General features: G+C 42.9%; 1 protein-coding gene across 2 annotated transcripts; it reads right to left on the bottom strand.

The window, feature by feature from the left end:
• Nucleotides 1-1,508: 1,508 nt before the first annotated feature.
• On the bottom strand, nt 1,509-17,820 carry LOC125716643 (zonadhesin-like). 2 transcript variants are annotated; one of them, XM_048989196.1, is made up of 26 exons: nt 17,621-17,820; nt 17,284-17,336; nt 16,845-16,934; nt 16,155-16,393; nt 15,852-15,930; nt 15,209-15,612; nt 14,243-14,771; nt 13,818-14,017; nt 13,305-13,685; nt 12,894-13,180; nt 12,496-12,761; nt 12,214-12,267; nt 11,985-12,122; nt 7,960-8,216; nt 7,793-7,877; nt 7,596-7,649; nt 7,051-7,188; nt 6,563-6,819; nt 6,353-6,437; nt 5,789-6,106; nt 5,473-5,681; nt 5,235-5,388; nt 4,827-5,149; nt 4,080-4,209; nt 3,307-3,475; nt 1,509-2,321 (listed from the first exon to the last, which is right to left on the bottom strand). In XM_048989196.1, the coding sequence occupies exons 1-26, from the start codon at nt 17,689-17,691 to the stop codon at nt 2,258-2,260; spliced, it is 5,034 nt and encodes a 1,677-aa protein (XP_048845153.1). In that variant the 5' UTR covers nt 17,692-17,820; the 3' UTR covers nt 1,509-2,257. The 2 variants fall into 2 exon arrangements, with proteins under 2 accessions (XP_048845153.1, XP_048845154.1); XM_048989197.1 differs by lacking the exon at nt 17,621-17,820 and adding an exon at nt 17,519-17,587.
• Between the last annotated feature and the right edge of the window lie 8,652 nt (nt 17,821-26,472).

Raw genomic sequence — 26,472 nt, 5'->3', positions numbered from 1 at the left:
TTAGTTAAATAAAGAATTAGTTTGCTACCGATCAGACGCTAAGCCTGATACGAAAATTTGCTATCGCCCCCGGTCAGAGAAATTAACCACGGGAAATCACTTCCCCAGTCAGTTAAATCTACCGAGGTGAAAAAAAAATAACAAGCAACAAATTTTCAAGTTCAAGAGAGATTTTTCGATCATTGCGATCCTACGGTGTTTCCCTGCTTTCAGTGAAAAAGAAGGATAGTGTTCGATAAGGATCAATGTGAATATGTCGATCAGTGAACAAAGGTGTCAGGTCGTAGATGAAGAAAAAAATAACGACTAGCTAATTGAAAAGTACAAAGGAACAATTACTATTACACATGGTGACATTTAAATACTATAACTGTTGCTTTTGTGATAGATTTGTGCGTCTGTAGTTGTTTTTCAATCCTTACTTCTATTTACCCTTTTCTCCCAGAAGATGGCAGTAGCTGCCTACCTACCTACTTAGTTCATGTAGCCCAAAATCATAATAATGGAATTTGTATTTTTATGTTTAAAGTAATAACTCTCTTACCTTCTATCTGGGTTTCATTCACATGTATAACAGTTTATTAGCTATAGATGTAAGCTTAATTTAATGCTTTTAAAAAGAAAAAGAAAAAAAATGACAGAAGACAACCATTCAAGATGCGAATTTTACTTGATTTGAGGAGAGTATAAATTGTACCGTGAAGAAATCTTGAGTCGTGAGTTTTATGCAGGAATCAAATCACCATTCAGGTGAGTGCAGGTCATATTTCCCTGTGGATATGTAATCAATGGGCATTATATTTAAAATAAAGGAATGATCCATTATAATATTTTAGAATGTCAGGTACACGGTTGCTTCGAGTCTCCGCCTGGGTTACATGTGTGTGGAGTTTGCATGTTCTCCCCATGTCGTCGTGGGGTTTCCTCCGGGTACTCCAGTTTCCCCCCACAGTCCAAAAACATGCTGAGGCTAATCGGAGTTGCTGAATTGCCCGTAGGTGTGCATGTGTGAGTGAATGGTGTGTGAGTGTGCCCTGTGATGGGCTGGCCCTCCATCCTGGGTTGTTCCCTGCCTCGTGCCCATTGCTTACGGGAGAGGCTCCGGACCACCCGCGACCCAGTAGGATAAGTGGTTTGGAAAATGGATGGATGGAGGTACAAGATTGCATCTTGTATCTCTTGACATTTCGTACCCTATTTAGTGTAGATTTGTTGGTGAAATTTGGCAGCTTGTAAAAAATAACTTGACAGTCATGTTGCTGTAGCACATGATGCGAAATACAGGCCTAATCCATCCCTGACATGCTTCAACAGGGGAGTAGCAAGTAAATTTGGGGTCATTGACAAAATACCCCCATCCAACTCAGAGTGGCTCCTCCATAGTTTTATTAAGTGGGGCATTCTCCAGTCAACGGCCAAGGAAAATATACCTGTACCTCTGTACCCCCCCCCCCCCCCCACAACAAAGGCCCTGAAGAGTGTGCTTATAGTAAACAACCAATATTGAATCATTTTTAGTACATATTTTTACTGCTTCAGTACTGCTTCATACATACTAAAATCAAAAGGTCCAGCAAAAGTATATAGGTATATAACTGTGGCAATTATGGTCATTTGCCAAAACAGAAAAACTGTATCGTTAATATGATCTAACAGTTAATGGGAACTGGGTAGATTGAATTGCCCAGGTTCATTGTAATTGACAGTCAAATCTGGTTTCTATGACTAAACTACTAAACTATGTATGTGTGTGTTTGTGTGCATGCATGTGTGTGTAGTTTATCAGTCTTGGCAAATATTGTGAAGTACAAAAACTGTAAGAAAGTATAAATTAAAACATAAAGTTGTATGATTTTTTAAGAGAAAATGCACAGAGAAAATATTGTAATTACAAAGGTACCTTTTAATCTTAAGTGCGGCCCAAAATAATTCTGTGGGCAGAAACAATTTGAATATAACTAAATGCTGATTTAATAAACATTCATTTGGTAACCAAGACTGCAGCATAGGTGAGAGTTCTGTGTTAGTCATCTGTTTGATAGGCTTCAGTGTGGCGCGGACTGAGTGCAGACAGTGGCCAGGGCTGTGAGCAGGCTGTGCTGCTCCACCTGTGATGGAAGCACCAACATACCAGCTGTGTTTGCCAGAGTGGCTCGGAAAAGCATGCGTCCTGATTATCTCCTCCAAGTGCTGTATCTGGAGCTGAAAAAGGGGTCGGGGGAGATTTTCAGAAATATCGAGCTGTCAGCTGCCAGCTTTATTCCGTCCCTGTGGGGCTGACCTCTGGCACACCAGAGCTGCTGCGCATCAGGGGAGATACTCTGGAATAAATCGCACAGAGGTAACTGTCAGTGAGCTGCCTCGTTGTCACTTTCCCGAACAGTAATGACAGTTATAAAACTTCTGAACAGATATATGTCAGGTTAATGATTAAATCTCTCTGATCAAAATGAAAAAAGCATTTAACTTTGGATAAATACAGTTAAGTGTAATAAAAATCAATATGCTTCCAGTCCATACACTGAACAAACCATTTTCAAACCGGTTATGTATTATGTTGAGTATGAGTTCTGCTAGTGTGTTAAACATTTGTCCAGTGTTGTTATCTGTACAGGTAGCTTTCCAGTGATTATCAGCAAGTCAGCTGCTTGCTTTCAGATATCGCCGAAAATGTATAACCTATATAAACAAACCATTGTTCTTAGTTTCGGTACTTATAAAGTTCGTAAAAAATGTGCAAAACATAAAGCAAAACATAAAAATAAACTTGATTTAATAAATTCCATATATTAAAAAAATCTAAAAGTATTATATAAATACCAGTGTTATACTTATTCTTAAGCAGATGATGAATGGATAATAATGATTTGAATAATAATTTGGTAACGCTTTACAATAACTGCAACACATAATGCCTTTATAATGCATGTATAGAACATTCATAAGCAGTATGCACAGTAAGTATTCCTTAGCATCCTAACATACCTTACCAGCTTAAATATGCATTAATAACAAACATTATAATTGTATAATCATATAATGTTTGTTATTAATGTATATTAAACATGTCAAGGTATGTTAGGATGCTATGGTATATTTATATGCTGCTTATGAATGTTCTATGAATGTGTATTTAATGTATTATGAAGGTGCAGTTAATGTAAAGTGTTACCAGCTATTTCTAAGTGAAATATTTTGGTTCAACTCATAAAACCAGAACCTAAGCTATAGCTTTTAAGATTTCCAGGTTAACATTAATCCGCAGGTCTGCCCCTTCCCGCAAAGCCAGTGGGCCGTATGCAGTACCTCCATCTGTTTGGCACCATCCTTTCAGTCACCCTCCAACTGTCCCCAAACTCTGTGACATTTGTGGCCTGGTTGCCGTCTGGCTTTATCAGGTCGTTATTCTTCTTGCCATCGAAATTACCACAGAGGCCCAGCACCGTGCTCCTGTAAGTGTATGGCAGGACTATCTCTGCAAAGTTGCAAAAGCAGAATTTTAATTAAGAAAGTTTAATTTCTGTAGTGTTGCTTGTAGTTTTGTACTTCATTTTCTGTATCTTATTTATCTATAAATAAAAGTTAAACATCAAAAATACATTTTTCCAACCCTTTCCATAAACCTTTAACATAACTGCAACATTCTGCGATAATACAGATACTCCTCACTTAACAACCTGCCTGTTTAACGACCACATAGAGATATGACCAGCTCTTCAACCAATCGGTATTGTACGCTGGACGAGAAGTTTCGCCATGGAAACGGCGGCGCAGTGCAGCGTCTCAATGTCAAGCATCTCATCTTGCTTCTCAGTCTCAGTCTACTCCCGCAGTTCCTACAATTTCTTTTTGCTGATTGTATTTTTATGTTCTGTAATATGTAAGTGTTATGCAAATTTAAACAAAGCGATCAAGTTGAAGTTTCCTTTACACCTTTGCATCTCGCTTATCGACCAATTTGCAAAATGACCTCGTCATAGGAATGGAACTTGTCATTAAGTAAGGAGTGTCTGTAATGTCCAAGTAGCCTACAGCAAAGACATCATGTTTGAAGACTTCCTTGAAACTTCTTCTGTTACCTGCTTTTCCAGCACCATCATACTCCACCGACAAGCCAAAATCAGTCCTCAGGAAAGTCCGAGATGAGCGCTTGCGAATCTCCAGCCCGTCCCCGGTGGAAACAGGCAGGTGTAGCTTTATTCCATTAAGCTGTAAACCAGGTGGATGGACAGTAAGTGGCAAGGCAGGATCAAAGTATTGGACATTCCAATGTTTGTAATAAACAAAAGGATCGAAGTCGCAAATGCTTTTTATAACGTTCCTGTTATCTCACTTTTCTGCCAGATCTGCTGACTGCTCAGGTATTGATTTATCTGGCCATTTAGGTGTAGCATCCTGTGTTTGTTTTTGCTGTATTCGATTTTACTGAGGCAAGCTTCTGAAGCTCCTGCGCTGTTTCCAGCAGGATTCCAGTGCTTGATTTGTGTGACTATCATTTACTGCCTGATGTGTTTGTTTAGAAGCTAAGTTGTCTTCCACTTGCTGCAAATCATTTCCTTATCACTCCTTATATTGTATTTTATGGTTTAATTCAGTGTTTCCCAATCCAGTCCTCGGGACCCACAGAGGATCCATGATTTTGCTCATTCCGGGCGCCCTGCCAGACAGTCTACAACTCCTGAGGAAAAATGTGGACTGTCTTTGGGACCCCGAGGACCGGATTGAGAAACATTGGTTTAATCAATCACATTGCTCGCTTTAGGAAAGATAAAGGTGACAAGCAGATAGTTGGATAAATGTCTTATAAGTCAAAACAGTATATTTACCATGGGCTTTCCCTTGGACATAAACTCTATGGTGTGCTGGTACACCCTAATCTTGAGCCTTCTCAAACCATCTTGGTCATCTTCTTCACTGTTATTATCTCCCTCAGGGCTGCTGTCTTCCTCGCTACTGTCATTGTTTTTGCCGTTGCCACTGTGGTCATTGTCATCTGTCACAAGCTCATAGTTGCCTTCAATGTAGACTGGTGGCAATGTCCCCATGTTGAACATGGTCTGGATCAGGATATACGAGTACTTGCACGGAAACCCATACTTCAGGTCATCAAAGGTCTTGGTTGCTTTGGATATGGAGCACTTGCTGAATCCTAAATGCAGAAACCAAAGAGTGGATGACAAATGGGAATAATGCTCACATCTAAGCAAGCTCTAAGAAACACGAGCATGACATACGTGTTGATTTGCACCCAAACGTCCTGTTGTCATTGAGGTAGCACACTGAATTACTGTCACATTCATGGTCTCTACAAATCACGTTCCCTTTCCCGTTCCTTCTCTCACAGCTACACTTCTGGATGCAGTGATCGGTGAGCCAGGACTCGCCAAACTGAAGAAGCCAAAAGATATGTTTATCAGTAGCATCCAAACTCCTTTTACATTTGGGCTCTTTCGCCTTAAGTTAAGTACTTACATGGTGACTGTTACCCTTCTCATCGAGACACCCGCAGGCTGTGATGGGCACACATTGGCCTTGCTGGCGCACATAGCCATAGTCACATTCACAGCCTTGCCTACAGGGAAAGCTGCTGGGACAAATGGTCGGGCTATGAAGGTCTCCGCACGTGGGCTGGCAGACGGGTACACAGCTGGAGGGATGGCTGTTTGCAGGGCATGTAGGTCCTGAGAGAGAACAGCGTAGCAATGGCGACTCTTTAGACTACAAATTATCAAGAGCTAATATGTGAACTTTCAAGTCAAAGTAAAAATGTGTAATTTTTGCGTGTCACCTGTCAGAATAGGTGTTACTGTGGGCCCTATCACTGCTGTTGTATTCGTTGTAGTTGATTCTGGTAGTTGCATCGCTGTTGTAGTCTTAGCCATTGGCTTTGTTGACATTGTGGTCTCTGATGGTCCTTTTGTGAACTCTGTGGTGTCTGGAACCACTTGACTTGACTTTGTGGTCATCGATGTTGGTTGTGCCAGCTGGGTAGTATTTGCTAGCCACTGTGGGTCAGTAGTGTATACTGGGGGACGTGTTGGCTTAGCTGTTGAGGTCACAGGTCCTGTAGTGGTACTAGGAACTATTGGGAACTGAGAAGGTGACTCTGTGGAAGATATAGCAGTAAAACTAGACAACCATTTGAAACACAGACTGCTACTGACATTGCTTATTTCAGAGGCAGAGGCTTGCACCAGCGCATTAAAATATATATAATATGCTTGTCATTTATAGTAATCTCACTGTCTTGTAAGGATACGGTTGACATGGTTCAAACATTCTTCCTGTTAAGCTAATTTGTGTTTCTAATGTCGTCTTTTGCTGCCTGGAGTCCAAAGAATATTAGTAATACCTGAACAGCTTCCAGAAGAAAGCGACACATCATCTAGTGCGACATCTGACCGTTCATCTGTCCCTCTGCGACCCTCAATAATGATCTAGAAAAATAAAAACAACTCATTACAATTTTATGTGATTTTCATAAAGAGATTTAATTAAAAGCAATATGCAGCATATCTTGTTCTACTGACTGTGGTGAAAGCAGTTCTGCTGACAGACTTACCTGGAACATTCCGGAAGTTCTTACTTCCACCTGCGCATCATGCCATGTGTCATCCTGGTTGTTTCGCAGAGACCACACCCTCACTGCCGTTCGGTTCTCCAGAAGATAGACGGTCAGGCCCATGGTGTCAGCTGTGCCATACATGTGATACCAGAACCTCAAGCAGTGTGGGCCTGCTTTTGGGCACTCCACGCTAAGCAAACGTGCTGTGTCCCCATTATGGGGGCCGTTGGCTTCTAGGTAAATGTAGTATCCCTCTGCACATATGGGGGCATCACACGGGCCAGTTAATATTGTGCTTTTATTTGTTCTGTATTCTCATTTCAGTACTTAAGTCAAGAAGTTAATAACCTGACTCTGATTGCAGAATAACAATGGCTACAGCAATGCCAATTGGAAACACTCTGTGTTCCTGGTAAATATCCTGATGTTTTGCATTTAGTATAGCACAACTGATTTGACTCAATGAAAGTGGTTTAACTGCCCACCTCCAGTAGTGTGGTCAGAGGACGGGCCTGTCATTGAAGTGGGCGTGGATCCTCTCAGCCTCGTCCAATCAAAACTGTCTGTCAACAGCTGATTCCATTCACAGAGGCTGTCTTCAAAGCTACAGTCGAGGTTACAGTCTACAGTGGTGAAGTTACCGAGTGCAAGACACCCCAAAAACAGGATTAAGGAAATTAATGTAGCAACATGGATTATTGACAGATATTTCCATAAATGTTGATTCTAAAACTGTAGATGCTGTGATACCATCAACAACAATCCATTAGTAAGTAAAAGTTTATTTGTAAAGCGCTTTTCAGAGACAAATCACACAGCGCTATACAAGCCAAAAACAAAACTCACAATACATGTGCAATAAAATACATAATATGAAACTTGTTTAAATAATGTTATAAGACTATGTTTAAAAGAATCAACCAAAGCAGTACTTCTAATAAAATACAATTATAACTTACAATATAGCCAATCTGAGCCACTGCATTATTAAATAAAAGTGTGTAACCCAAATATTATGTTGGTGGCTCACCTGGCTCTTTGAGGGCAATGTCAGCTGTAGAGTCCAGCCCAGTGTCAGAAGACCCTGTCAAAGCGAGAAAGCAGGAGTAGCAGGCCTGTGTGACAGCGAGTTTCATGGCAGACAATTTCTTTGAGTACGACATGAATATCCCCAGGCTGTGACACTCTCACAGAGTGCTTGTGTTACAGAGTGTATCAAAGCCCCACCTGAGCAGTGTCCTGGATGTACGGATATGTCATCCAGGGCCATGTCAGATTCATAGTTTGAGCCTCTGATCCCCTCAAATATAACCTGAAACAGAAAATATGTCAGGAAATGGGGGGGGGGGTCTCATTCGTTTTTATATTATTATATTTGTCTGGGGAATGCCTACCTGGAACTCATTAAAAGCGTCCAATTCTACCTCAGCATGATTCCACTGGTCTCCCTGGTTGTTAACCTTTGACCAGATTTTGACCGCTGAGGCTCCCTTCAAACGGTACAGGTTGAGGGCCATAGCTTTAGCAGAGCCGTACATGTGGTACCAGAACTGCAGGCAGACGGGGCCAGTGGCTTGGCAGTGCGGGCTGAGCATCCGAGCGGAGTCTCCATAGTGAGCCGCATTGCCCTCCATGTATATGTAATACCCTCCTGTGAAACACCAGCACACACACACACACACACACACACACACACACACACACGCACACGTCGGGTAAACATATCTTTATAGGGCCCGCTCTTTCACTTCTATGGGAAAAATGCTAATGCTAACTATGACCACCTTAACCCGTACCCAGCCCTAACCATAACAATAAGTAACCAAACAAAATATTTTGAATTTCTAGTTTTTTCATTGCAGTCACACAAAACTGGTCCCCATAAGGGAAAAAAACGGGTATTGATCACGTTGTGGGGACATTGTGTCCCCATAAGGTAAGGTATACCCGCTCACACACACACACACAGACGCACGCACATGCACAGACATCTTAGGACCTTAGCTGCAAAATCATAGTAGTTGCAAAATATTGAATCTCAGCAATACTTTTGTATCCACCACAATTTACATCCCTTATCATAAAATATAAAATCAGCTGGAAGACTTAGTACATTTAAATAGAAAAAAACTGTTAATAATGTAGTACAGTTTAGCTTGCTATTTTACGCAGCTTCTAAGCATAGTAATAATACAGCAGACTGTGTGTTACAGAAATATTCAGAGAGACACCCAGTGCGTCTGCCTATGGCAGGCATGACAGGTGCTGTCTCTGCATCTGCCAAAGGCTCTGTACTTGTTTGTTGTGTCAAACTGTTGAACAACCAGAGACGAGGCACCAACTAATTTAGGAACATTGAATGAAAGTGTGAGAGTATGTGTGAGTCATGTGACCTCCACACAGCAAGCTTTTCTCTTGGGGCCATATGAACCAATCATCAATACCAGCACAATCACAAAAGAAGTAGCAAATTGACACAGCATCTATCAGATCTATAAACCATTATCCACCATAAATATAAGCTTACCTACTCCCAGTAGATAAAACAGCCCACACTGAATGGTGGTGTTTACATTGTGAACGGTAATGAGGACACAGAGGGTATTTACATGGGTGAGGTACAGGGAAGTCAAACAAGTTGCGGAGAGACGGCAACCACTGTGCTAAACTGCCCTGAACCACCTCAGTTGTAGATATTGCAGGTTTTTTCACCCGGCCGATGTGTTGATTCCACTTTTTCTGGGCTGAATGGCCAATTGGGTGTGAGAGGCAGCGGGGGCTGCGGAGTCAGTGGAAAGTGGTGCCTAATGGGGTGACGGTGACCTGGGAGACAAGGTGCTGCTATAGAGGTAGGGATGGTGCGAGAGTGGAAGCCCTGCAGCACAGCAGCGGAGAGGCAGACCTGACCCCATTTCTCAAGCATGCCTTGCTTTGGATAAGGCCATTTGATAAATAAGTAAATGCAAATGTATTGAGGGAATAAAGAGCATCATAGAGCACATGGGGGCCTAGATAGCAGGACACATTAAGGTGTCCACCAAGGTGCCTGTTAGTTGCTGAAACAGACAGAGACAAGAAGATGAGGCGAAAGGATGTTGGGAAAATCTACGTCATCTACATTTCGTATCTCGATCGGCCTTCATAGCTAGATGTGACGAGTCTGTGTGTTGATACTGGGTTACAGTAGTTCGCACAGTAATTAATTAACAATTTCATGTAGTCTACGGCTGAGAGAGATGCTGTGTATGGATTTTAAAGGCACAAAAATGAGGCCACAGTCCCTCAGTTTTAAGATAAAACGTCCCGGGAAAATTGTGTAGCGCGGAATGTATTTCAGAGGCTTTCCTCTGCTCAGCCTCATCCGATAAGGAACCTTTCCAGGCAAAACCACATCTATCAGCCAAAGCTTCAAACCCGCTTCAAAGACAGAAAGGTCAGAATTATTTCAATAGATGAAAGTGTTAATATAAGTGTTAATAGAATATTCAGACATCAAAGTATTTAATTAATAACCCAAAAATATAACGAGCAAAATAATTCTTATATTATTCCATGGCCATGTTAATCAGTCTCACTAGTAATTTGTTTTTTTTTGTAATTTTTCAATATATATTAAGAATGTTATTGCATCATATTTTATCTCCTCATTGCCTTGATAGAGTCAACAGTCAGGAAATTAGTGGAGGGACATTATTCTGATGATGAACAGGGGTGGATCTCAGAAGTTATGGACATAGACTGATGTGCTCATGCAATAGAATAGTAGGCTGTTTTCACATTTACTCGTCCATAATACTACTTACAATGAACTTAATGGTCAGCCTGGGGTCGAATGCACTTTGTCTTTCACCTCCCATAATCCTACCATTTTAGTATCATTCCATTTTTTTATTTAACGACGGGAATCTCGTCCTCGTCTTGTGTTCAACCCACCATGACACTAATGCTCTGAGACACGTAAACGTGTCCAAAGATGCCTGAAAGTTTACCTACAGTACCCACAACTAAGTGATCTGTCTCTAGGATGTCTCTAAGTGTGACATATAAGTAAACAGCTAAATCTTTCCTGTGGTACGGTCCTCTGTGTCTGCCGGCAGCTAATCTTATCAGACTGTGGTTAAATCACTATCCATTTCTTTATCTCTGTTTACAATCTCTATTTTTCCCATTTCTTTCATTCAACTGCATTTATTTCTATTTACTTATGCCCTTTTGATTACTAAAAATAAAAACAAATTATTCTTCCATTTCTGTACCTGCTTATCCTTTCAGGGTTGCAGGGAGTCCAGAGCCTTTCCAGATGCTACGGGTGGAAGGCAGGGAACAACCCAGGATGAGGTGCCAACCCATCGCACAAATCATTTACGTTTCATGGGTGAACAAAAAAGAGTTTCACAGCTCTAATCAGCTTCTCAATAATTCACCTTCACAAAGTAAAACGTGTCTCCAGCGCTAAGTGATGAAAATCCTTAGTTAGTGCCCCCTCCACCCACTCTGCAGCCTGGCTACTGAGAGCAGGAGAGACGCCACATTTTCCTGCCCATATTACACAATGCTGCTAAAACAAAAAACAAATGCCCGGAAGCCGCAGGGCATGCTGCAGGCTGGCCACTACTCTTCCATTTGGGCCAACAGACTTGGAACATGCAGGCCAGCTGTGGGATGGCTGGTCAGAAGCTGCAGTGCCCCGTAGATCAAGTAAGACAGAAGTTGGGCAGGAGCCAGCAGGTTGCACTCCATGGCGCTTTTATAAGATTATTGCCTGTATCAGTTGTGCAATGCATGCAGTTGTGTAATACACTAATATGCGTGAGGACTCTGTACCTAAAATGTTACATTGTATAACGCATGTGTTATTCGAGTACTGAAAATAGCTTTGACATTTTCCATTATTCCTTTGTTTCAATAGTAATGATACTTTATTGATCACTGTGGGGAAATTGTCTGTTTGTCTACCCTATCCTGCTCTCCATGAGAGATTCATAGATGAGGGCAGGTTTAAGGGTCACAGTGAAAGGCAGTCTTTGGTGCCTGTAGAGCTGGGGCTTTTGGGCTCGAACTAATACCCATCTGATCACAGTCACAGAGGCTTAGCTCACCCCCCCCTCCCCCAAAGCACTATTTTTGATAAAATTTATGTAAATGTTTTATAGTCCACAGGAAAGCCGTAACTTTGTATTATGGGTATTTCGAAATGAAAGTATATTGAGTCATAATAAAGTGAATAATATTATTATGTTGTCTGTATTGGCCTACTGCAGTGTAATTAGTGTAATCAGTAATTACCAAATTCAGGCATTCACAAAAAAAACCTCAAAAGCCACTCTCACTATTTTTGTTGTCAATAAATTTTCTGGTGATGTAACAATTCTGTAATTATGGGCTGTGATGTCACCACATTGGTGATCTGTTTACTCACCCCCTGTGGTGTGGTCACGGGACGGCCCAGTATGGTTGGAATCTGTCGATCCTTTCCAGATTGACCAGTCAAAGCTGTCAGTTATAAGCTGTTTCCACCCACAGATACCCTCTTCAAAATTACAGTTCAGGGCGCAATCTTAAAGAGAAAGACAATTTTCAAGGTAGCTGAATTTAAGGCGTTGTCTATGAGTTGAAAAAGTAGATGATGTACCATCTGGGGAACCTACCTAACTGGGAAGAAGTTGTTTTGGCTGCATCGGTAGGTCTTTGTGTGAAATTAGCTGCAAGGGTTGCAGAAAGAATGCAATGTAATAGCGCAATAAATGTGATCTTACTATCTCATTAAAACAAAAAGGACATTACAGAGGATCGGTACAAATTAAGAGTACTGAAGAATGAGTAAAATATCACAAATTTTGGATTATAACATATGGAATGCTGAAGAATTTCATTGCTAATGATTAAGGATGGCGATTGACCTTTGACCCCCCCATGGCTCAGTGACCCACCGCAGATGGTGGCCTCCCTCCAATCCCCGAGCTCAACCTGCACCATGTGGCAGGCTGCTGCATAGGACTCCAGGGAGGTGCAGAGCTGAGGGCCATTGCCTAGCGTGGCACAGTAATCGAGGACGCAGCTGGTCACGTATAGTTTGGGGTTGACAAACCAGTGGCAGGCCTTAAAGGGTTCCTCAAAGAGGATACTGCACTGCTGGTAGCCAGCATTCTCCAGCTGAGTGTCACACTTCGGCAGTGGGGGGGGATTGGCCAGACACCTGCAGGGAGGGTAATAGGGCAACATAACACAATACAATGAGATTCAGTTACACTTTACGGAGTTTTCTTAAACTGCAAGCTGAATAAGCTCTTTCTTCTGTACCACCCATCATTACCCCCCGGTTACATACTCCCAGTCAGCATCATTTGTCCTCCAGCTGTTCGCAAATTCGTCCGGCCTGCTCACGAGCTCGCCATCCGGCTTTACAAAGTCGTCAAACTGGTTCTCAGAGTATGTGCCGCACAGTCCGCACACCTCGCCCTTGTAGCGTTCGTCCACTTGCAGGAACAAAAAGTGTTCTCCGTCGAACAAGAGCCTCACGCCGAAGGTGCTGTCTATTTGGACATACGGCCCATTCAGGAACACTTTGATCTCACTGCTTGGCTTCACTGGGAGGTTGGCGAAATTGCCATTTACCTGTAAGTAAGCAGTCATTTGCATCAAGCATAGGGTATAAGGTTGGGGGCTGCCCCGAGATAGGAACCCGGTTCTTTGCAGAATAAGCAAGAAAGCATAGTGAAAGCAAAACAATGACACTTACGTAAACCTTGCGATGTTTCCTCAAGGCTATGTGGAGGCCGTGCACGGACAGGGCCACAGAGTTTATGGCGGACCAGGCTGGGTTCCCGCGGTTCTCGTTCCTCACAGTCAGGTTGAACTGTACCGTGCTATGGCCACATGTGGTTGCAAGGGTGTAGTTACAGGCACCCTGGAAGTCGTACAGCTTGCCGTCAAAGGTGATGTAGTGGGGGTCCCCAAAGGCCTGGCAGGTGGCTGTGGATGAGGGAAAACAGCCAAGCACGCCATCCCTGCTCTTGCAAACCTCGTCCTTTGAGCAAGACGTCGGGACACAGCGAATGTCACTTCCTCCTACACATTGGCATTGGACTTTACAGTCACCTTCCATGAACATCTCTCCTTTCTGTTGAAATGGCAAGAAATGCTTCCATTAGGGATTCCTGCATTTGTCCCAAACAACCCAACTACCCAGTGTAGTTCTGTCTGTAACTGAAAAGGCAAGATACAGAATGAAACTAGGGGGTCGTCACTGTACCTCAAAGTGCTGCCCGTTCCTCCAGCAGCCGCAGTCACTGGGAGCCACGCACCTCCCCCCGCTGAGGAGGAAGCCCGGGAGGCACTCACAGCACTCTTCACAGGTCCATGGGCATGTTAAGGGGGTATCCATGGGTGAGCAGACCGCGGGACAACCACTGGCACACGGGGTGTAGTGGCTGCTATTGGAGCACATCATAGCTAAGGAAAACAAACCCGCCAGGAAGAGTATCAGTCAGAGCTAGCTGTGAGTGTAGACATCACTGCAGAAAAAGATAAACAATGAGGATAAGCTAGCTAATTCACACTGCCATTGGCAGCGTAAATCATCACTGTTTATCATTCCCTCATTGTAGCATCGGGCATGTCTAAGTGGTTTATGAAACTCAATCACTACAGGTTGGGAAAATCAAGGAAATGACTTACGACAGATGGAGGAGTTTCTCCAGGCTTGAAGTTCAATTCCAGCCCTATGGCAGGCCAAGGCATAGGCCTGCAGGGCACTGCACAGGGTTTGGGGGTCTCCATGCGTGGAGCACATGTTCATCACGCATGTCCTGAAGTGGTGCTCGGCGTTGAGAATGGAGGAGCACGCTGCGAAGGGACTGTCCTGGGACATCATGATGCCGCAGCTTGACTCGCTCTCGTACTCAGCCTCCTCCTGCTGGAGGCACAGCTGAGGAAGGAACGACGTCTCGCAGGTGGCATACTCCCTTTGCCAGTCCCAGCCAGCATCCAGGGCCTGGGGATCACTGGCTCTCAGATGGTTGAAGTTCCCACAGAGGCCACAGATATTGGGGTCATAGATGGTGGGTAGTTTCACTCTCACTGCACTGTCAGTGCTGAATGAAACCATCAGCTGGAAGTCGGTTGTTAAGGTAATGGCATGTTCACTTGGCTGGATTTTCACCAGGTCTTCCACACTGAATGGGAGAATCCTCCAAATTCCGTTGACCTTGAACGTGGAAGTAAAGGGCATCAAGTGTTCACCAGTAATAATTGCTGTGAAGTGAACTTCAAAACCACCCATCCTCCAACCACTTATCAGGTACAGGGTCATGCACAGGGGGTTTATCGCAGGAATCGAAGAATACATCCTCGGTAGGATGTTAGTTCATAGCAGGGTACACACAACAGATCATTTTTGAGATGCTCATTAGCCTAACTGCAGGTCTTTTGACTGGGATGTAATACTAATCACATGTAAAGAACAATGCAAATCCCCCAACTCCAGCAATAATACAACCCACAGTGGAACCCTAAACTGATGAATAAGAAATGAAAATTCTTGGAGGGCGTGACATTACTGTGTCATAGATTCAATAGAACAATCCATCTAAATAATGGTGAGAATCAATCAGCTTCACATTAAGGGAAAAAGGCATAACTCACTATGACTCTGTGCTTCTCAGCACGCAGCATGGAAATCCTCAGGCTGTAGAGCTCGATGTTGACCTGCTGGATGGCCAAGGCTGACCCGTTGGACTCCTGCTTGTTCTGCACCTCCACGCTGAAGTAGGGCAGGTTTGCAGGATCGGAGCACAGCTTTGTGAGGATGTAGCTGCAGGGGCCCTCGAGGCGGAACCCGGCCCCATCTGCGCTATTTTGCTGGGGGTCTGTGTGCACGCTGCAGGTGCTGTAGGTGGGGGAGCAGCCCCACTCGCCATTGCTAACCTCACAGGTGTGCTCCACAGGGCATGCGGCTGGGAAACATGCCAGCCCACGGCCGGAGCAGCGGCAGCGGGTGCTACAGGCGGCATCCGCCCAGAACTCGAGGCCTTGGCTGCACTGTTCTCCTGCTCAGATGCCCAGAAAACAGTCAGTTCACTTAGCATTTATGAATAATACTCTGTGCCCAGACAAATAGTGGCACATAAAGGCATGCATCCAGTTTAACACAAGTTTAAGTCTCAAATTTAATTGTAAACGATTCATTCAAACAACAGTTCAGTCAAGGCTATTTAATGGACCTGGAAGGACGTGGGATGAGCTCCTTTGGCTGTAGGTCTAGGTCTCAGTACAACGTGACACCTACCACAAGGGCCACGTCGGATTCCTAAGTTGTCGATCACTGCAGTGTCATCGGCCGTATCCTCAATAGCCTCAAACATCACCTGCCAAGAAGCACATTGGACACATGACATAATGCTGTTAACAGCTTGTCAAAAGCAGAATGTTTGAACTCTCATTAGCAATATGAATATAAAGTAGAATTTAAGGGCTGTAAAGGCTGTAATTTTAAGGGCTGTTTACACTTTCTAGTGCACAAACTAAGATATATCTAGTCATTTGTATAATATGTATAATAATAATTGTATAATAATTTGAGGGAGTTTACCTGAAAGACAGTTTCCTCATCATAGAACAGTGGGATAAACACTTGTTTCCAGGTGGAATCCATACTGCCCTGTGATCTCCAGAGCTCTCGCTCCCCCAAATCATCCCGTATTAACATTTTTAGGTCTGTGCTGTTCTCTTCAGGCTTTTGAAACCAGAACTCCACGCACAAGTCACCTGATGTGTTGAGGGCGGCGCTAGTGAGACGTGTGTCCCCAGACAGGGGCAGTAGGCCATTCTCTATGGGGAGACAGGGTGGGGGGGGCGCGCATGTTTATCTCACCACCCTACTGAAGCAGAAGAATGAGCAGGCTGCTGCTGGCCATGCATTCATCATTAACTGGTGATAGATTTCTTGCTCTCATGGCTGAGTGAGGTATCCTACTGGTCATTTACCTGGATTTCTCCATCCATGATTCCCTACTTCCTGATCGACAGTGTTTGAGAATAACGGGTTATAAAACAGGATCAAACAGAGTTGAAAGTACAGTTTTGTTGGCGGAATGCTCTATGAATCAAACGTAAGGTACTATTATAGAGAAAAAAGGCCCAGAAAATCATAGTTTGATAGCCAAACTCATATATGTTGTATTGCTCTGTATTTCTTGCTAAATGTTTTGCGATCATATTTTTGGTGTGTGGTGTTATACTGTAGATGCAGCAATTGCTGTTTGGAAAGAGGGGTTAGTACCTCTGAGGGGCGGAGTGCCAGCCTGCCCTTCAGGAGTCCAGCCGCATAGCAGAACCTCACTGTCGTCAAAGGAGCATCTTGTTAAATAATCTTGAGAAATTAGGAAAGAAAGAAGACCATATGGGAGTCAGTTAATAAATAGCAGTCACCTGAAGCAGTCTGTTGGGGGCCTTTTCTGTTCTGAGCTACCACAGCGAGAAATTGGGGGTATAGAACTCTGCAAGTTAATTAGTGGCAAAAAACAGACAAAGACCTTGTTGTAAATCTGGTCAATTTCAGGGAACCAAATGAAAACAAAATGTATTGTATAGCCACGAGAAAAGCAAGACTCAAACTAGTGCAATCAATGACCAGAAATATATATAGCTGCCTATCGTTATTTTTAATTTTATTGAACTTTTTCTGTACACAAAAAAGCACAAAATATGCTAACACTGACCTGTATTTTCTTTCCAGCCTGGAAGGGTGACAGCAGGATTGGTGACATTGGTCCTGTGAATGAAATTATCACAAAAAAGTATATGTCAAAATATAAATAGTCTACACTACTCAGGGTTGAAGGAGATACAGAGCCTAGTAAGGAAATTAACGTGAAAAATGTGTTTTCCATTTGCCACAGATAGTGTCTCTTGGCATATTCGATGTAAGGGAACATAAAACGGAGCGGGAATTACCTGTCACTGAATTAATCAGCCGTGGCAGGACACTGTAATGTCACAATGAGTCTCTTTACAGGGTTTCTGAGTCTGGATCGGAGGAGGGGGTCGGAGACTCACCTCACGCTGGCGGCCGTCCCGCAAAGGCAGGCACTGGTGCTGAGGAGCCAGAGTGCAAGGGGTGCCTCCATGCGCTCAGCTGATTGGCGGCGTGTGCCGGGTCCCGCAGGGCGCAGTGTGTGAAGAGAGCGAAGCAGGCGTCTGAATTTCAACACCCCATAAAACCAGTCCCAGGTACAGGGGTGGGGATATCCGCTGCTGATATGGCCAGTCTGCCAGGTGACAGCGCTGCAGTACTGAAGCTCTTCTGTTTTTTTTTTTCTTCTTGGAAATTTTCCTGGTAAACTATGAAAAAGGCGTATTGCATGGGAGAATGGAGGAGAATCTCTGGCACAGAGTGTGGCTTTTCACAAGAAGAACAAACACTCAAAATTGATCATTAGTGGAACCAGATTTATAGACAAGAGATTAGATCTCCTGTTTTAGCAATTCCTATTCTGTGCCTCTAAGGTGTAGCTTTGTTTAATTAAAAATGTCCATTCTGCTAGCTTTGATATCTTTGACAACCTTTTCATGACATTGTGGCTACTTTAGCCAGTAAGGGATCTGTTCCCAAATCAAGAAGGTTGTAGGTTTGAATCCCGTATCCAAAATAATTATTTTTTCACCATCAAGGAGAGCTGCCATTCCATCTAAAATCACATATTCTTAAAATGGTGCTACAAATGATGTCAAAGGAATCAGCAATGTATAACGAACAATCATTCCCACAATGGCAGAGAGGCCATTAGGAAGTTACGACTTCCCTTTTAGGTTAATGCTTAAGAGTTTGCTCCCTGTTGTCAGGGATCTGCGCATAATATTTACTGCCATACTGAACCATATTTCTTACACATGTAAAACATTGATCCCTCGGTGACAGTTGAGTCATTCAGTGGATGATTTATGAATCTGCAAACTGTAGAAATCTTAGCCCAGGGACATTTAATTCTGAGACTGTTAATCTGGCAGTAAAGCACTATATCTCTTTCTACTGCATATCTTGCACCTCAGTAACTAGATATTTATGTGTTGCTAAGGGAACATCTCCTTAACATTTCATTGGATGGTACTTTTAGAAGACCACTGGCCTGCCATTGTAAAGGCACAAGCGACAGGAGGTCCTGAGTCCCAGGGTTCTGTCACTTTAAAGTTCCGCAAAGTACATCATCAGAAGAACCTGAATGTATCTACACACATCTTTTACTGGGCCTCTGTGCAGATTCTCAGTAATAAACAAACTTGATATAAACAGATGGGTGTGTGTGGGAGGGGAGAGGAGGGGGTAATGTTTTTAGGTATTATTGTCAAGGAACAGCACTGACATGAGGGGCCTGTGTAAAATTATTGGGCTCAGGCCCATAACAAACACTGGAATTGACGAGACCCAGTGCTTATCGGGCTGTGGATTGATCCTGCTTGCACTAAGATAAAATAACCTTCAGGAAGCAATTATTGAGCTCATTTGGGGAGATTCTGTGCGTCCTGTCGTTATGAATGCTGAGCCCGGTGACCTGTGCATTCTGTATGAGATTTCAGGGAAATTTCAGCAGGAAGAATTCAGAGGTGCCAGCAATGGACTCTTTCTTATGCAAAATTCCCTTTTGTATTCATCACGAGACAATTCTCAATTAATCATTTGTATTTTTATTATTAAAATATTTGCAGCTATTGTTTCTGCTATGCACACTTTTGTATACCGTATGCATTTAAAGTTCACTAGTGCCTTGGAGGATGCCTTAATGAAGCATCTCAGTTAATGATGCTTGACTGATTATTGGAATGAGGAAGATGTTGCATCTACTAAACGATAAAGGATGCAATTAGGCTGAATTATTAAACAATCAGGCCTAATCATGGACACTTTCTTTATTATAGATGTCAGCACACAAGTCACAGAGGCAAAGCATGGAAAGGAATTCCTGAAGTTTGAAAAATGAGGACATTTTGGACAGAAGCAAACCTTTAATTTCACTGGTTGTTCACTCAAAATCATGTAACGACAAAGGCTGGAAAATGATCCAGGATCTTGCAAAAAAACACCCATGCAGTGTCCCTCTATGGCCGTCTGTGTGACCTTCTCGAACATCGGTGTACATGACCTCCCCATCCATAAGGACACCAGGCGTAAGTTGGATAAATAGCCAGAATAAAGTACTACTCCCTTAAAAGGACATTAATACTTGTCTCAAATATGCTCTAGAATTATCTTGAGGGAACAGTGTCCTATAGACTTTTCGGTCAATAAGTTTTATGTGGTGAAAGTCAAGAGCTTCATTCTTCAGCAAGAACCCCCTACCAGCAGTCAGGCAGGTGGTGACGGGGTCTTGGGTGTCAGAAGCCGTCGCTGTATTGGGATTTGCATGGCTGGAAGCAAAATTTCTGCTCTATCCCAGAAAATATCTCAGGAACTTGTCATGACTTTGTCAGTCATGCCTGTAGAAAATCACTCTGGCTTCATCTTACTCCACAGGAATCTTCCTTTTATAACAAGTGGTGATCTTGGATGTGCAAGGATCCTTAAGGTTTAAGTCTATAGGACAGAAATTATATTTACTCAGCTCAACTTTCCATTTCTTTATTTCACTAACTTTTATTTTTGCAGGTAAGTCTACGTGGAATTGATGTAGCTTGGTGGTTCAGTGATCTGTACCTACATGGGGCAGGTTGTGGGTTCAAATCCTGTTGAGTTAAGATATCCCTTTTGGGCACTTGAGCAAGGTCAATAATCTGCATTGCTTCAAGGGTACCGGCTGAGCCTGCTCTCTAATCCTCATTTGTATGTTTCCTTGTGCAAAAGTGAATAATTAAATGGACTAGTCACACTATCATACTAGTGAAGCTTTAGATAAGTTTAATATTTAATTTAGGTCAGAAATGATTGACTGGACATGCACCTGGACCTAACAGTCTATTAAAGTATTCCCCAACATAATTTGGTTTTGTGATTTATGTTGCATATGCTGTTCTAGCCCAGTTGCACTCTGAAAAAGTGCCTCAGAAAGTAGGCCAGGGCCTCGGACAGCCTGGTGATCGATGGCCGTCTCCTAACTTCTCTGTGCACTTTGACCTGGCTTGTTTCCGGGGACAGGGAGTCACCCATGTGACTCGATAAGACATCACTGCATGTACACTGCAACATTCCCTCCTGCACTGGCTTCGAGAGCACCCTTTATTGCGGTTCAAAGTTCATTTATAGTAATATTAATGACCGGGAAACACAGAAATAAAATTATGTGAAAGTCTGTGGAGGTGACTGAACGAAACCGTTAACGATTGGTGGCGCAATCTTCAGCCATGGTATCTTCATCCCAAGTCACAGGGACATCTGTCCTCTATCCTGGCAGTCTGGGAAGATATAATGTAACAGAATCCTGAGCTAAGTCATCTGAAAGCGCCAGAAAGCAAGCGGTACTTCTGTGGGGCTATACGATATTCATGCTAGTGGAGTTTATTGCTAATCTTAAACATATCATGAATGTATAAAATTACTCACTGCAGACTTTGCACTGGACTATTGTAAGCAAGGATTGGTAACCTGCCTGTACTCGGACAAACGTGCCCATGGCAACACCCATATATGTCTGTGGATAAAACTATGCAGGGTACATTTTTAAATACCACATCTATAGTAAAAAAAACTTTTTGTTCATAATGTACAGCAGAATTAACCATGATTATAAGTAATTAACGGAAGAAAGAATCTGGAGTCAGATTTCCATGTCTGGCGGAGAACCCCTCATTCTTTTAACCAAGGAAAAGACTAACAGTCATATGTAAGCAATTCCAGGTACATACAGCAGGGGGCAGCATGCTACAATGTACATGTACTGTTTCACCGACTGATGAAATCAAATCTCTTTGGCTATAAGGGTCTAGTAATTTTGAACACTTTGGAATTTAGATACTATAATATATCCACTTTGAGAAATATTGAGCCTTCAGCATTTTTATCGAACATCTTTCATTTATTGTAATTTTAGATGTTAACTAATGTCCATCGTCTGCTTCAATATCCAGTACTTCTCTACACATTTTCTTGTGAATTTGAGTAAACGTGACCTGCAAGGCCGAGCTGATATTTTGTTCTACCTGACTTTCTCTTGAATATGTTTTTTACTATCTGTGAGACCCACTTGAACTGATTTGAAAAAATGCAGAAAAAAAATAACATTGAATGCTTACCATTGGACAGTTTACTACATTTACTCCTGATTGGTGCTGTACTGTGATAAATAATTGTTGAAGTGATGGGCAGTAGTCAGCTGGCACAGACATACTCAAAGGAATTCATGCTGCTAGTCTCCTACATTAGAAAATCATGACACCACCTGTCTTCAACTTGCATTCAATAAGAAATGGAACGGCCATCTTCCACAATATTACCAGGAATGGAATATGGTGATCAGTCTTCCAATTTTGATTTGGCTACCAAAATTTAGATAACACCTAGACAAAATATTTTGCAGTTTGGGGCGGCATGGTGGTGCAGTGGTTAGCACTGTTACCCCAACCCTCAGCGACCTGGGTTCGAGTCTCCACCTGGGTTGTGTGTGGAGTTTGCATGTTCTCCCCACGTTGTCGTGGGGTTTCCTCCGGGTACTCCGGTTTCCCCCCCACAGTCCAAAAACATGCTGAGGCTAATTGGATTTACTAAATTGCCCATAGGAGTGCATGTGTGAGTGTGCCCTGCAATGGGCTGGCCCCCCATCCTGGGTTGTTCCCTGCCTTGTGCCCATTGCTTCCGGAATAGGCTCCAGACCCCTTGCAACCCAGTAGGATAAGTGGCTTGGAAAATGGATGAATGGATGGAAAAGGTTTCGGCATTCTTAAATACTTCTGTACAATTAGAAGAGCTTATCAAGTGCTCCATCTATATATACTATATTGTGATACACCTTTTAATCATTGAATTCAGGTATTTCATTCAGACCCATTGACACATGTGTATAAAATAAAGTACCTAGCCATGTAGTCAAGTTGACAAACATTTGTGAAAGAATTCAAGTGTGGTACTGTCATTGGACATAAGTCATTTAGTGAAATTTCTTTTCTGCTAGAAATTGTAAATGGAATTATTTGTAAATTGGAAATGCTTAAAGACAACAGAAACCCACGAAGTGGCAGACCACATAAAGTAACAGAGCGGGGTTGCTGAGTGCTGAGGTGCATAGTGTGTAAAAGTCGCCAACACTCTGTTGACTCAATAACTGCAGAATTCCAAATTTCCTCTGGCATTAACCCCAGTACAAAAACAGCACTGGGTGCTTCATGGAATGGGCTTGCATGACCAAGAAACTGCATTCAAGCCTCATATCACTAAGCACAATGCCATATGTCGGATGGAGTGGTGTAAAGCACGCCACCACTGGACTCTGGAACAGTGAAATTGTGTTTTGAGGAGTGACAAATCATGCTTCTCTGTTTGGCAATCTGATGGATGAGTCTGGAGAACATTACCTATCTCACTGCATTTTGCCCACTGTAAAGTTTTTCAGGAGCTGGGCTAGCCCCCTAAGTTCCAGTTAAGGGAACTCTTCAGTGTACCAAGACATTATGGACAATTCTCTGCTTCCAACTTTGTGGGAACAGTTTGGGGAAGGAAGGACCTTTTCTGTTCCAGCATGACACGTGCTCCAGTGCACATAGGAAGGTCCTTAAAGACATGGTTAGGTGAGTATGGTATGGAAGAACTCAATTGGCCTGCATAGAGCCCTGACCTCAACCCCATCAAACACCTTGAGATGAAGTAGAATGGAGATTGCGAGCCAGGCCTTCACATCCAACATCAGTGCCTGACCTCAAAAAATGGGCAAGAATTCCTGCAGACAAACTCCAAAATCTTATGGAAAGTCTTCCCAGAAGAGTGGCAGCTGTTATAGCTGCAAAGGGGGAATGAACTCCATATTGATGCCTATGGATTTAGAATAGGATGGCAAAGAAGGTCATGTGGGGGTAATGGCAAGCTGTCACAATATTTTTGTAAATATAATGTATGTCTATGTAGATCTAACGGAACCGTACCAAGAAATAATCTGTTATTTGTAACCGAACCTGATGTTCATGCGCACAGCCCTTTCTCTAGACATTAGCAGGCATCCATCCATGCTGGCTCATGTTACGTCTCAAATCAACAGCAGAACAATAAAAAAAAGCTGCACCTCAGCACTGGTTGCCCGGAGCCTTCCGGAAGAAAGTAACAGGAGGTAATAATAACTAGACAGTGAGATCAGAGCAGGACTTACGCCGGAGAGAAAGATCAAAATTTGCATTTCTCAAGCTGAGCTTCATCAGGCTGAAGTTCCTCCACTTTCTCAGGCTTCTGGTACTTTAGGACACACCAGCTAAAACTCTAGTAAGTAACAATTATATAAGCCTGCATGTTCTGCATCGTACGTAAGTGTACACACACACACACACACACACACACACACACACACACACAGACACACACACACACACACACACACACACACGCAGACACACACACACACACACACACACACACACATATAATTGTGCCATTTTCAATATTCCAGCAGTATAAAGAGATTTTATACAAACCACTTTTTTGAGGACCTTTAAAAAATATATGTAGTAGCATAATTATGCACAAGGTCCTGACGTATTTGGGTCCATTATGAACAACCATTGAAGGTCACCACAGGCTGGCATTGAAAGAGAAAGCCCCCCCCCCCCCCCCGTGCGTTTTGGACGTTGCTGTTTGCTCCACACCACTGCCGAGTGATTAGAACAGCGTCTCTCTGCCAGCTGATGCCCCCGGGGGTCTTTTGTTCTCTCTGCAAATAAATGCAGAATTTTATTTAAAAGAGATTATGACTGAAAAATCCAAAAACACAAAAATAACAAAAGAACGGAAGGTTACTGCGAGCTGGATGGATACACCAATAGATTTTAGGGGTGATATATTGTTTTTGGAAAATGCCTTCTCAGTAATGATCGCTGCCCCATTCCCCCTTACCGCTAGTGTGTGGGATCTCGCTCCACATGCATTGTGGTATGTTTATGGTGATGGGCCAATGGCTTTCAGATCAGTCACTCCCAAAATAGGGACTGTTATCAACCTCAAGACATCCATTGTCTATATACAGTACACAGCCTTAATAGCTTATTTTAATGGCTGTGTAGCTTTATTTAAAAACAAATTAATTTCTATGGTATGCAGTGGCTATTGTTGAAAGGGTTAATGAGCCTTAATTAATTTTTTTTGTTATGACATATTGGGTTGAATTTCAAACTTTATTGATCACTTACAGAGCATGTATGCAAAGCTCATTAAGCGTTACACTTGAGTAAGTGTTCCAATTTTTCCATTAAGGCATCCGACACCTTCCTATTTAGACTGTTGTTCTTCTTTAAGTTATCCCCTCACCCAAACAGCATATTTTCTGTGTCATGTTTCTCCAGTAATTCTTAAGGACAAGTATAGGTCATGCATATTGGACAAGGCACCTGCAGATAAAATGTTTCATTCTCAGGGGAATAACCGATTGGCCATTATTCCTTTGTAGACATGCTGGGCGCCCTCTCAGTCGCAGGTCTGATGGGAGAGTTTGGAGATGGAGGCTGGACTGAGGACAGGACAGTGCAGGCACACAGTCACACGGCCCCAAGGTCACGCAAAAGGTAATAATAAACCAGGCGGGCTCTGTTTTTCCATACTCACCCCCCCGACTCCATTATAAGGCAGGCATTTTCTCCCCCCCCCTCTGTCTGACTCTTTGTTGCTTTGTGGTCTGCTACCACTGTTCTGGGAAGAAGTTCCTACAATCCTGTGAAAGAGAAATAGCCTTGTAATTCTATACCGCATTTAAAACACACATTATGAGCGTTTCTCTGCTGCTCTGCTAGTGCAGAGATTGTATAGTATATGAGGCTGGTGACAGATTCCAGCTGTACATGTCCTTCAGGGAGAAATATGCCACTGTGTCAAATGTCAGGGGTCACAATGACTGCAGAAGAACAGCATGGAAATTCATTAATATTTAAATCATGCAGTCGTCACAATATGCCCATAATTTGCTGTGATCCTTAGGGGCAATTTTAGAATAGAAGTGAATAGAACTGTATTGTATATGTGTATCTACCAGCTACACTTAAATGATATATTGTTACTTCAACTAAACTTAATTACTGTGTTTCTAAAATCGCCAGTAGTGCTTGTTTATGTGTCGGTGTGTGACTTCACGCGTCTGCGTTTTTTATCTAGGCCCGAATAGGACGCCATGTGTCCTTCACTCACTGGAAGAGGTCACGGTGGCCTCGTCTTGGCTAAGTGGCGAACAATAAACGATAAAAGGATGGATAGATACTAAATTGAGCATACTAGATGTATTTTGAGTGTAGGTAATTAGGTATAAATACAATAGCTTTTTCCAAGCTGTCAGAGGGGTCTCAGGTGGACTGTTTCAGAACCACTGAGTGACACTGATGAGCTTTCTAAAGACACCATGGCTTTGGGTACCTGCCAGTCCCTTGGTGGCTTTCTGTCTGGACTCAGGCCACACCTCCCACTGATCCCATTGGCCAGTTCATTATAGACTTACTAATGCTACCTATCCCTAAAACATTTTTTTTCAGTCATTGTATATTGCCAAGCATCTACAGAAATTATGCAATGCGTAGGGCAGTGCTTCAATGCTGAGGATTATGGGAAATCCTTTACAAGTATCTTCACACCTGCACAGGGAATGTCGCTGAATGGCCTTTTATTGTGAAAGGCTCCTTTGAAAGCAAACCCTCCAGCCCATTCAATATACCTCAGCAGTTCGTAGCTCTAGCACCAGGCCCACTGTCCACCCCAATCTCATTCCAGTTGTCTTTAGATGCCTTCACGTGGCAGCGCTAACAGT

The sequence above is a fragment of the Brienomyrus brachyistius genome, chromosome 21 (genome assembly GCF_023856365.1).
Source record: "Brienomyrus brachyistius isolate T26 chromosome 21, BBRACH_0.4, whole genome shotgun sequence".
NCBI classification, from domain to species: Eukaryota; Metazoa; Chordata; class Actinopteri; order Osteoglossiformes; family Mormyridae; genus Brienomyrus; species Brienomyrus brachyistius.
Note: the sequence above shows the minus strand (reverse complement) of the source record. Positions and strands in the feature narration are given on the sequence as shown.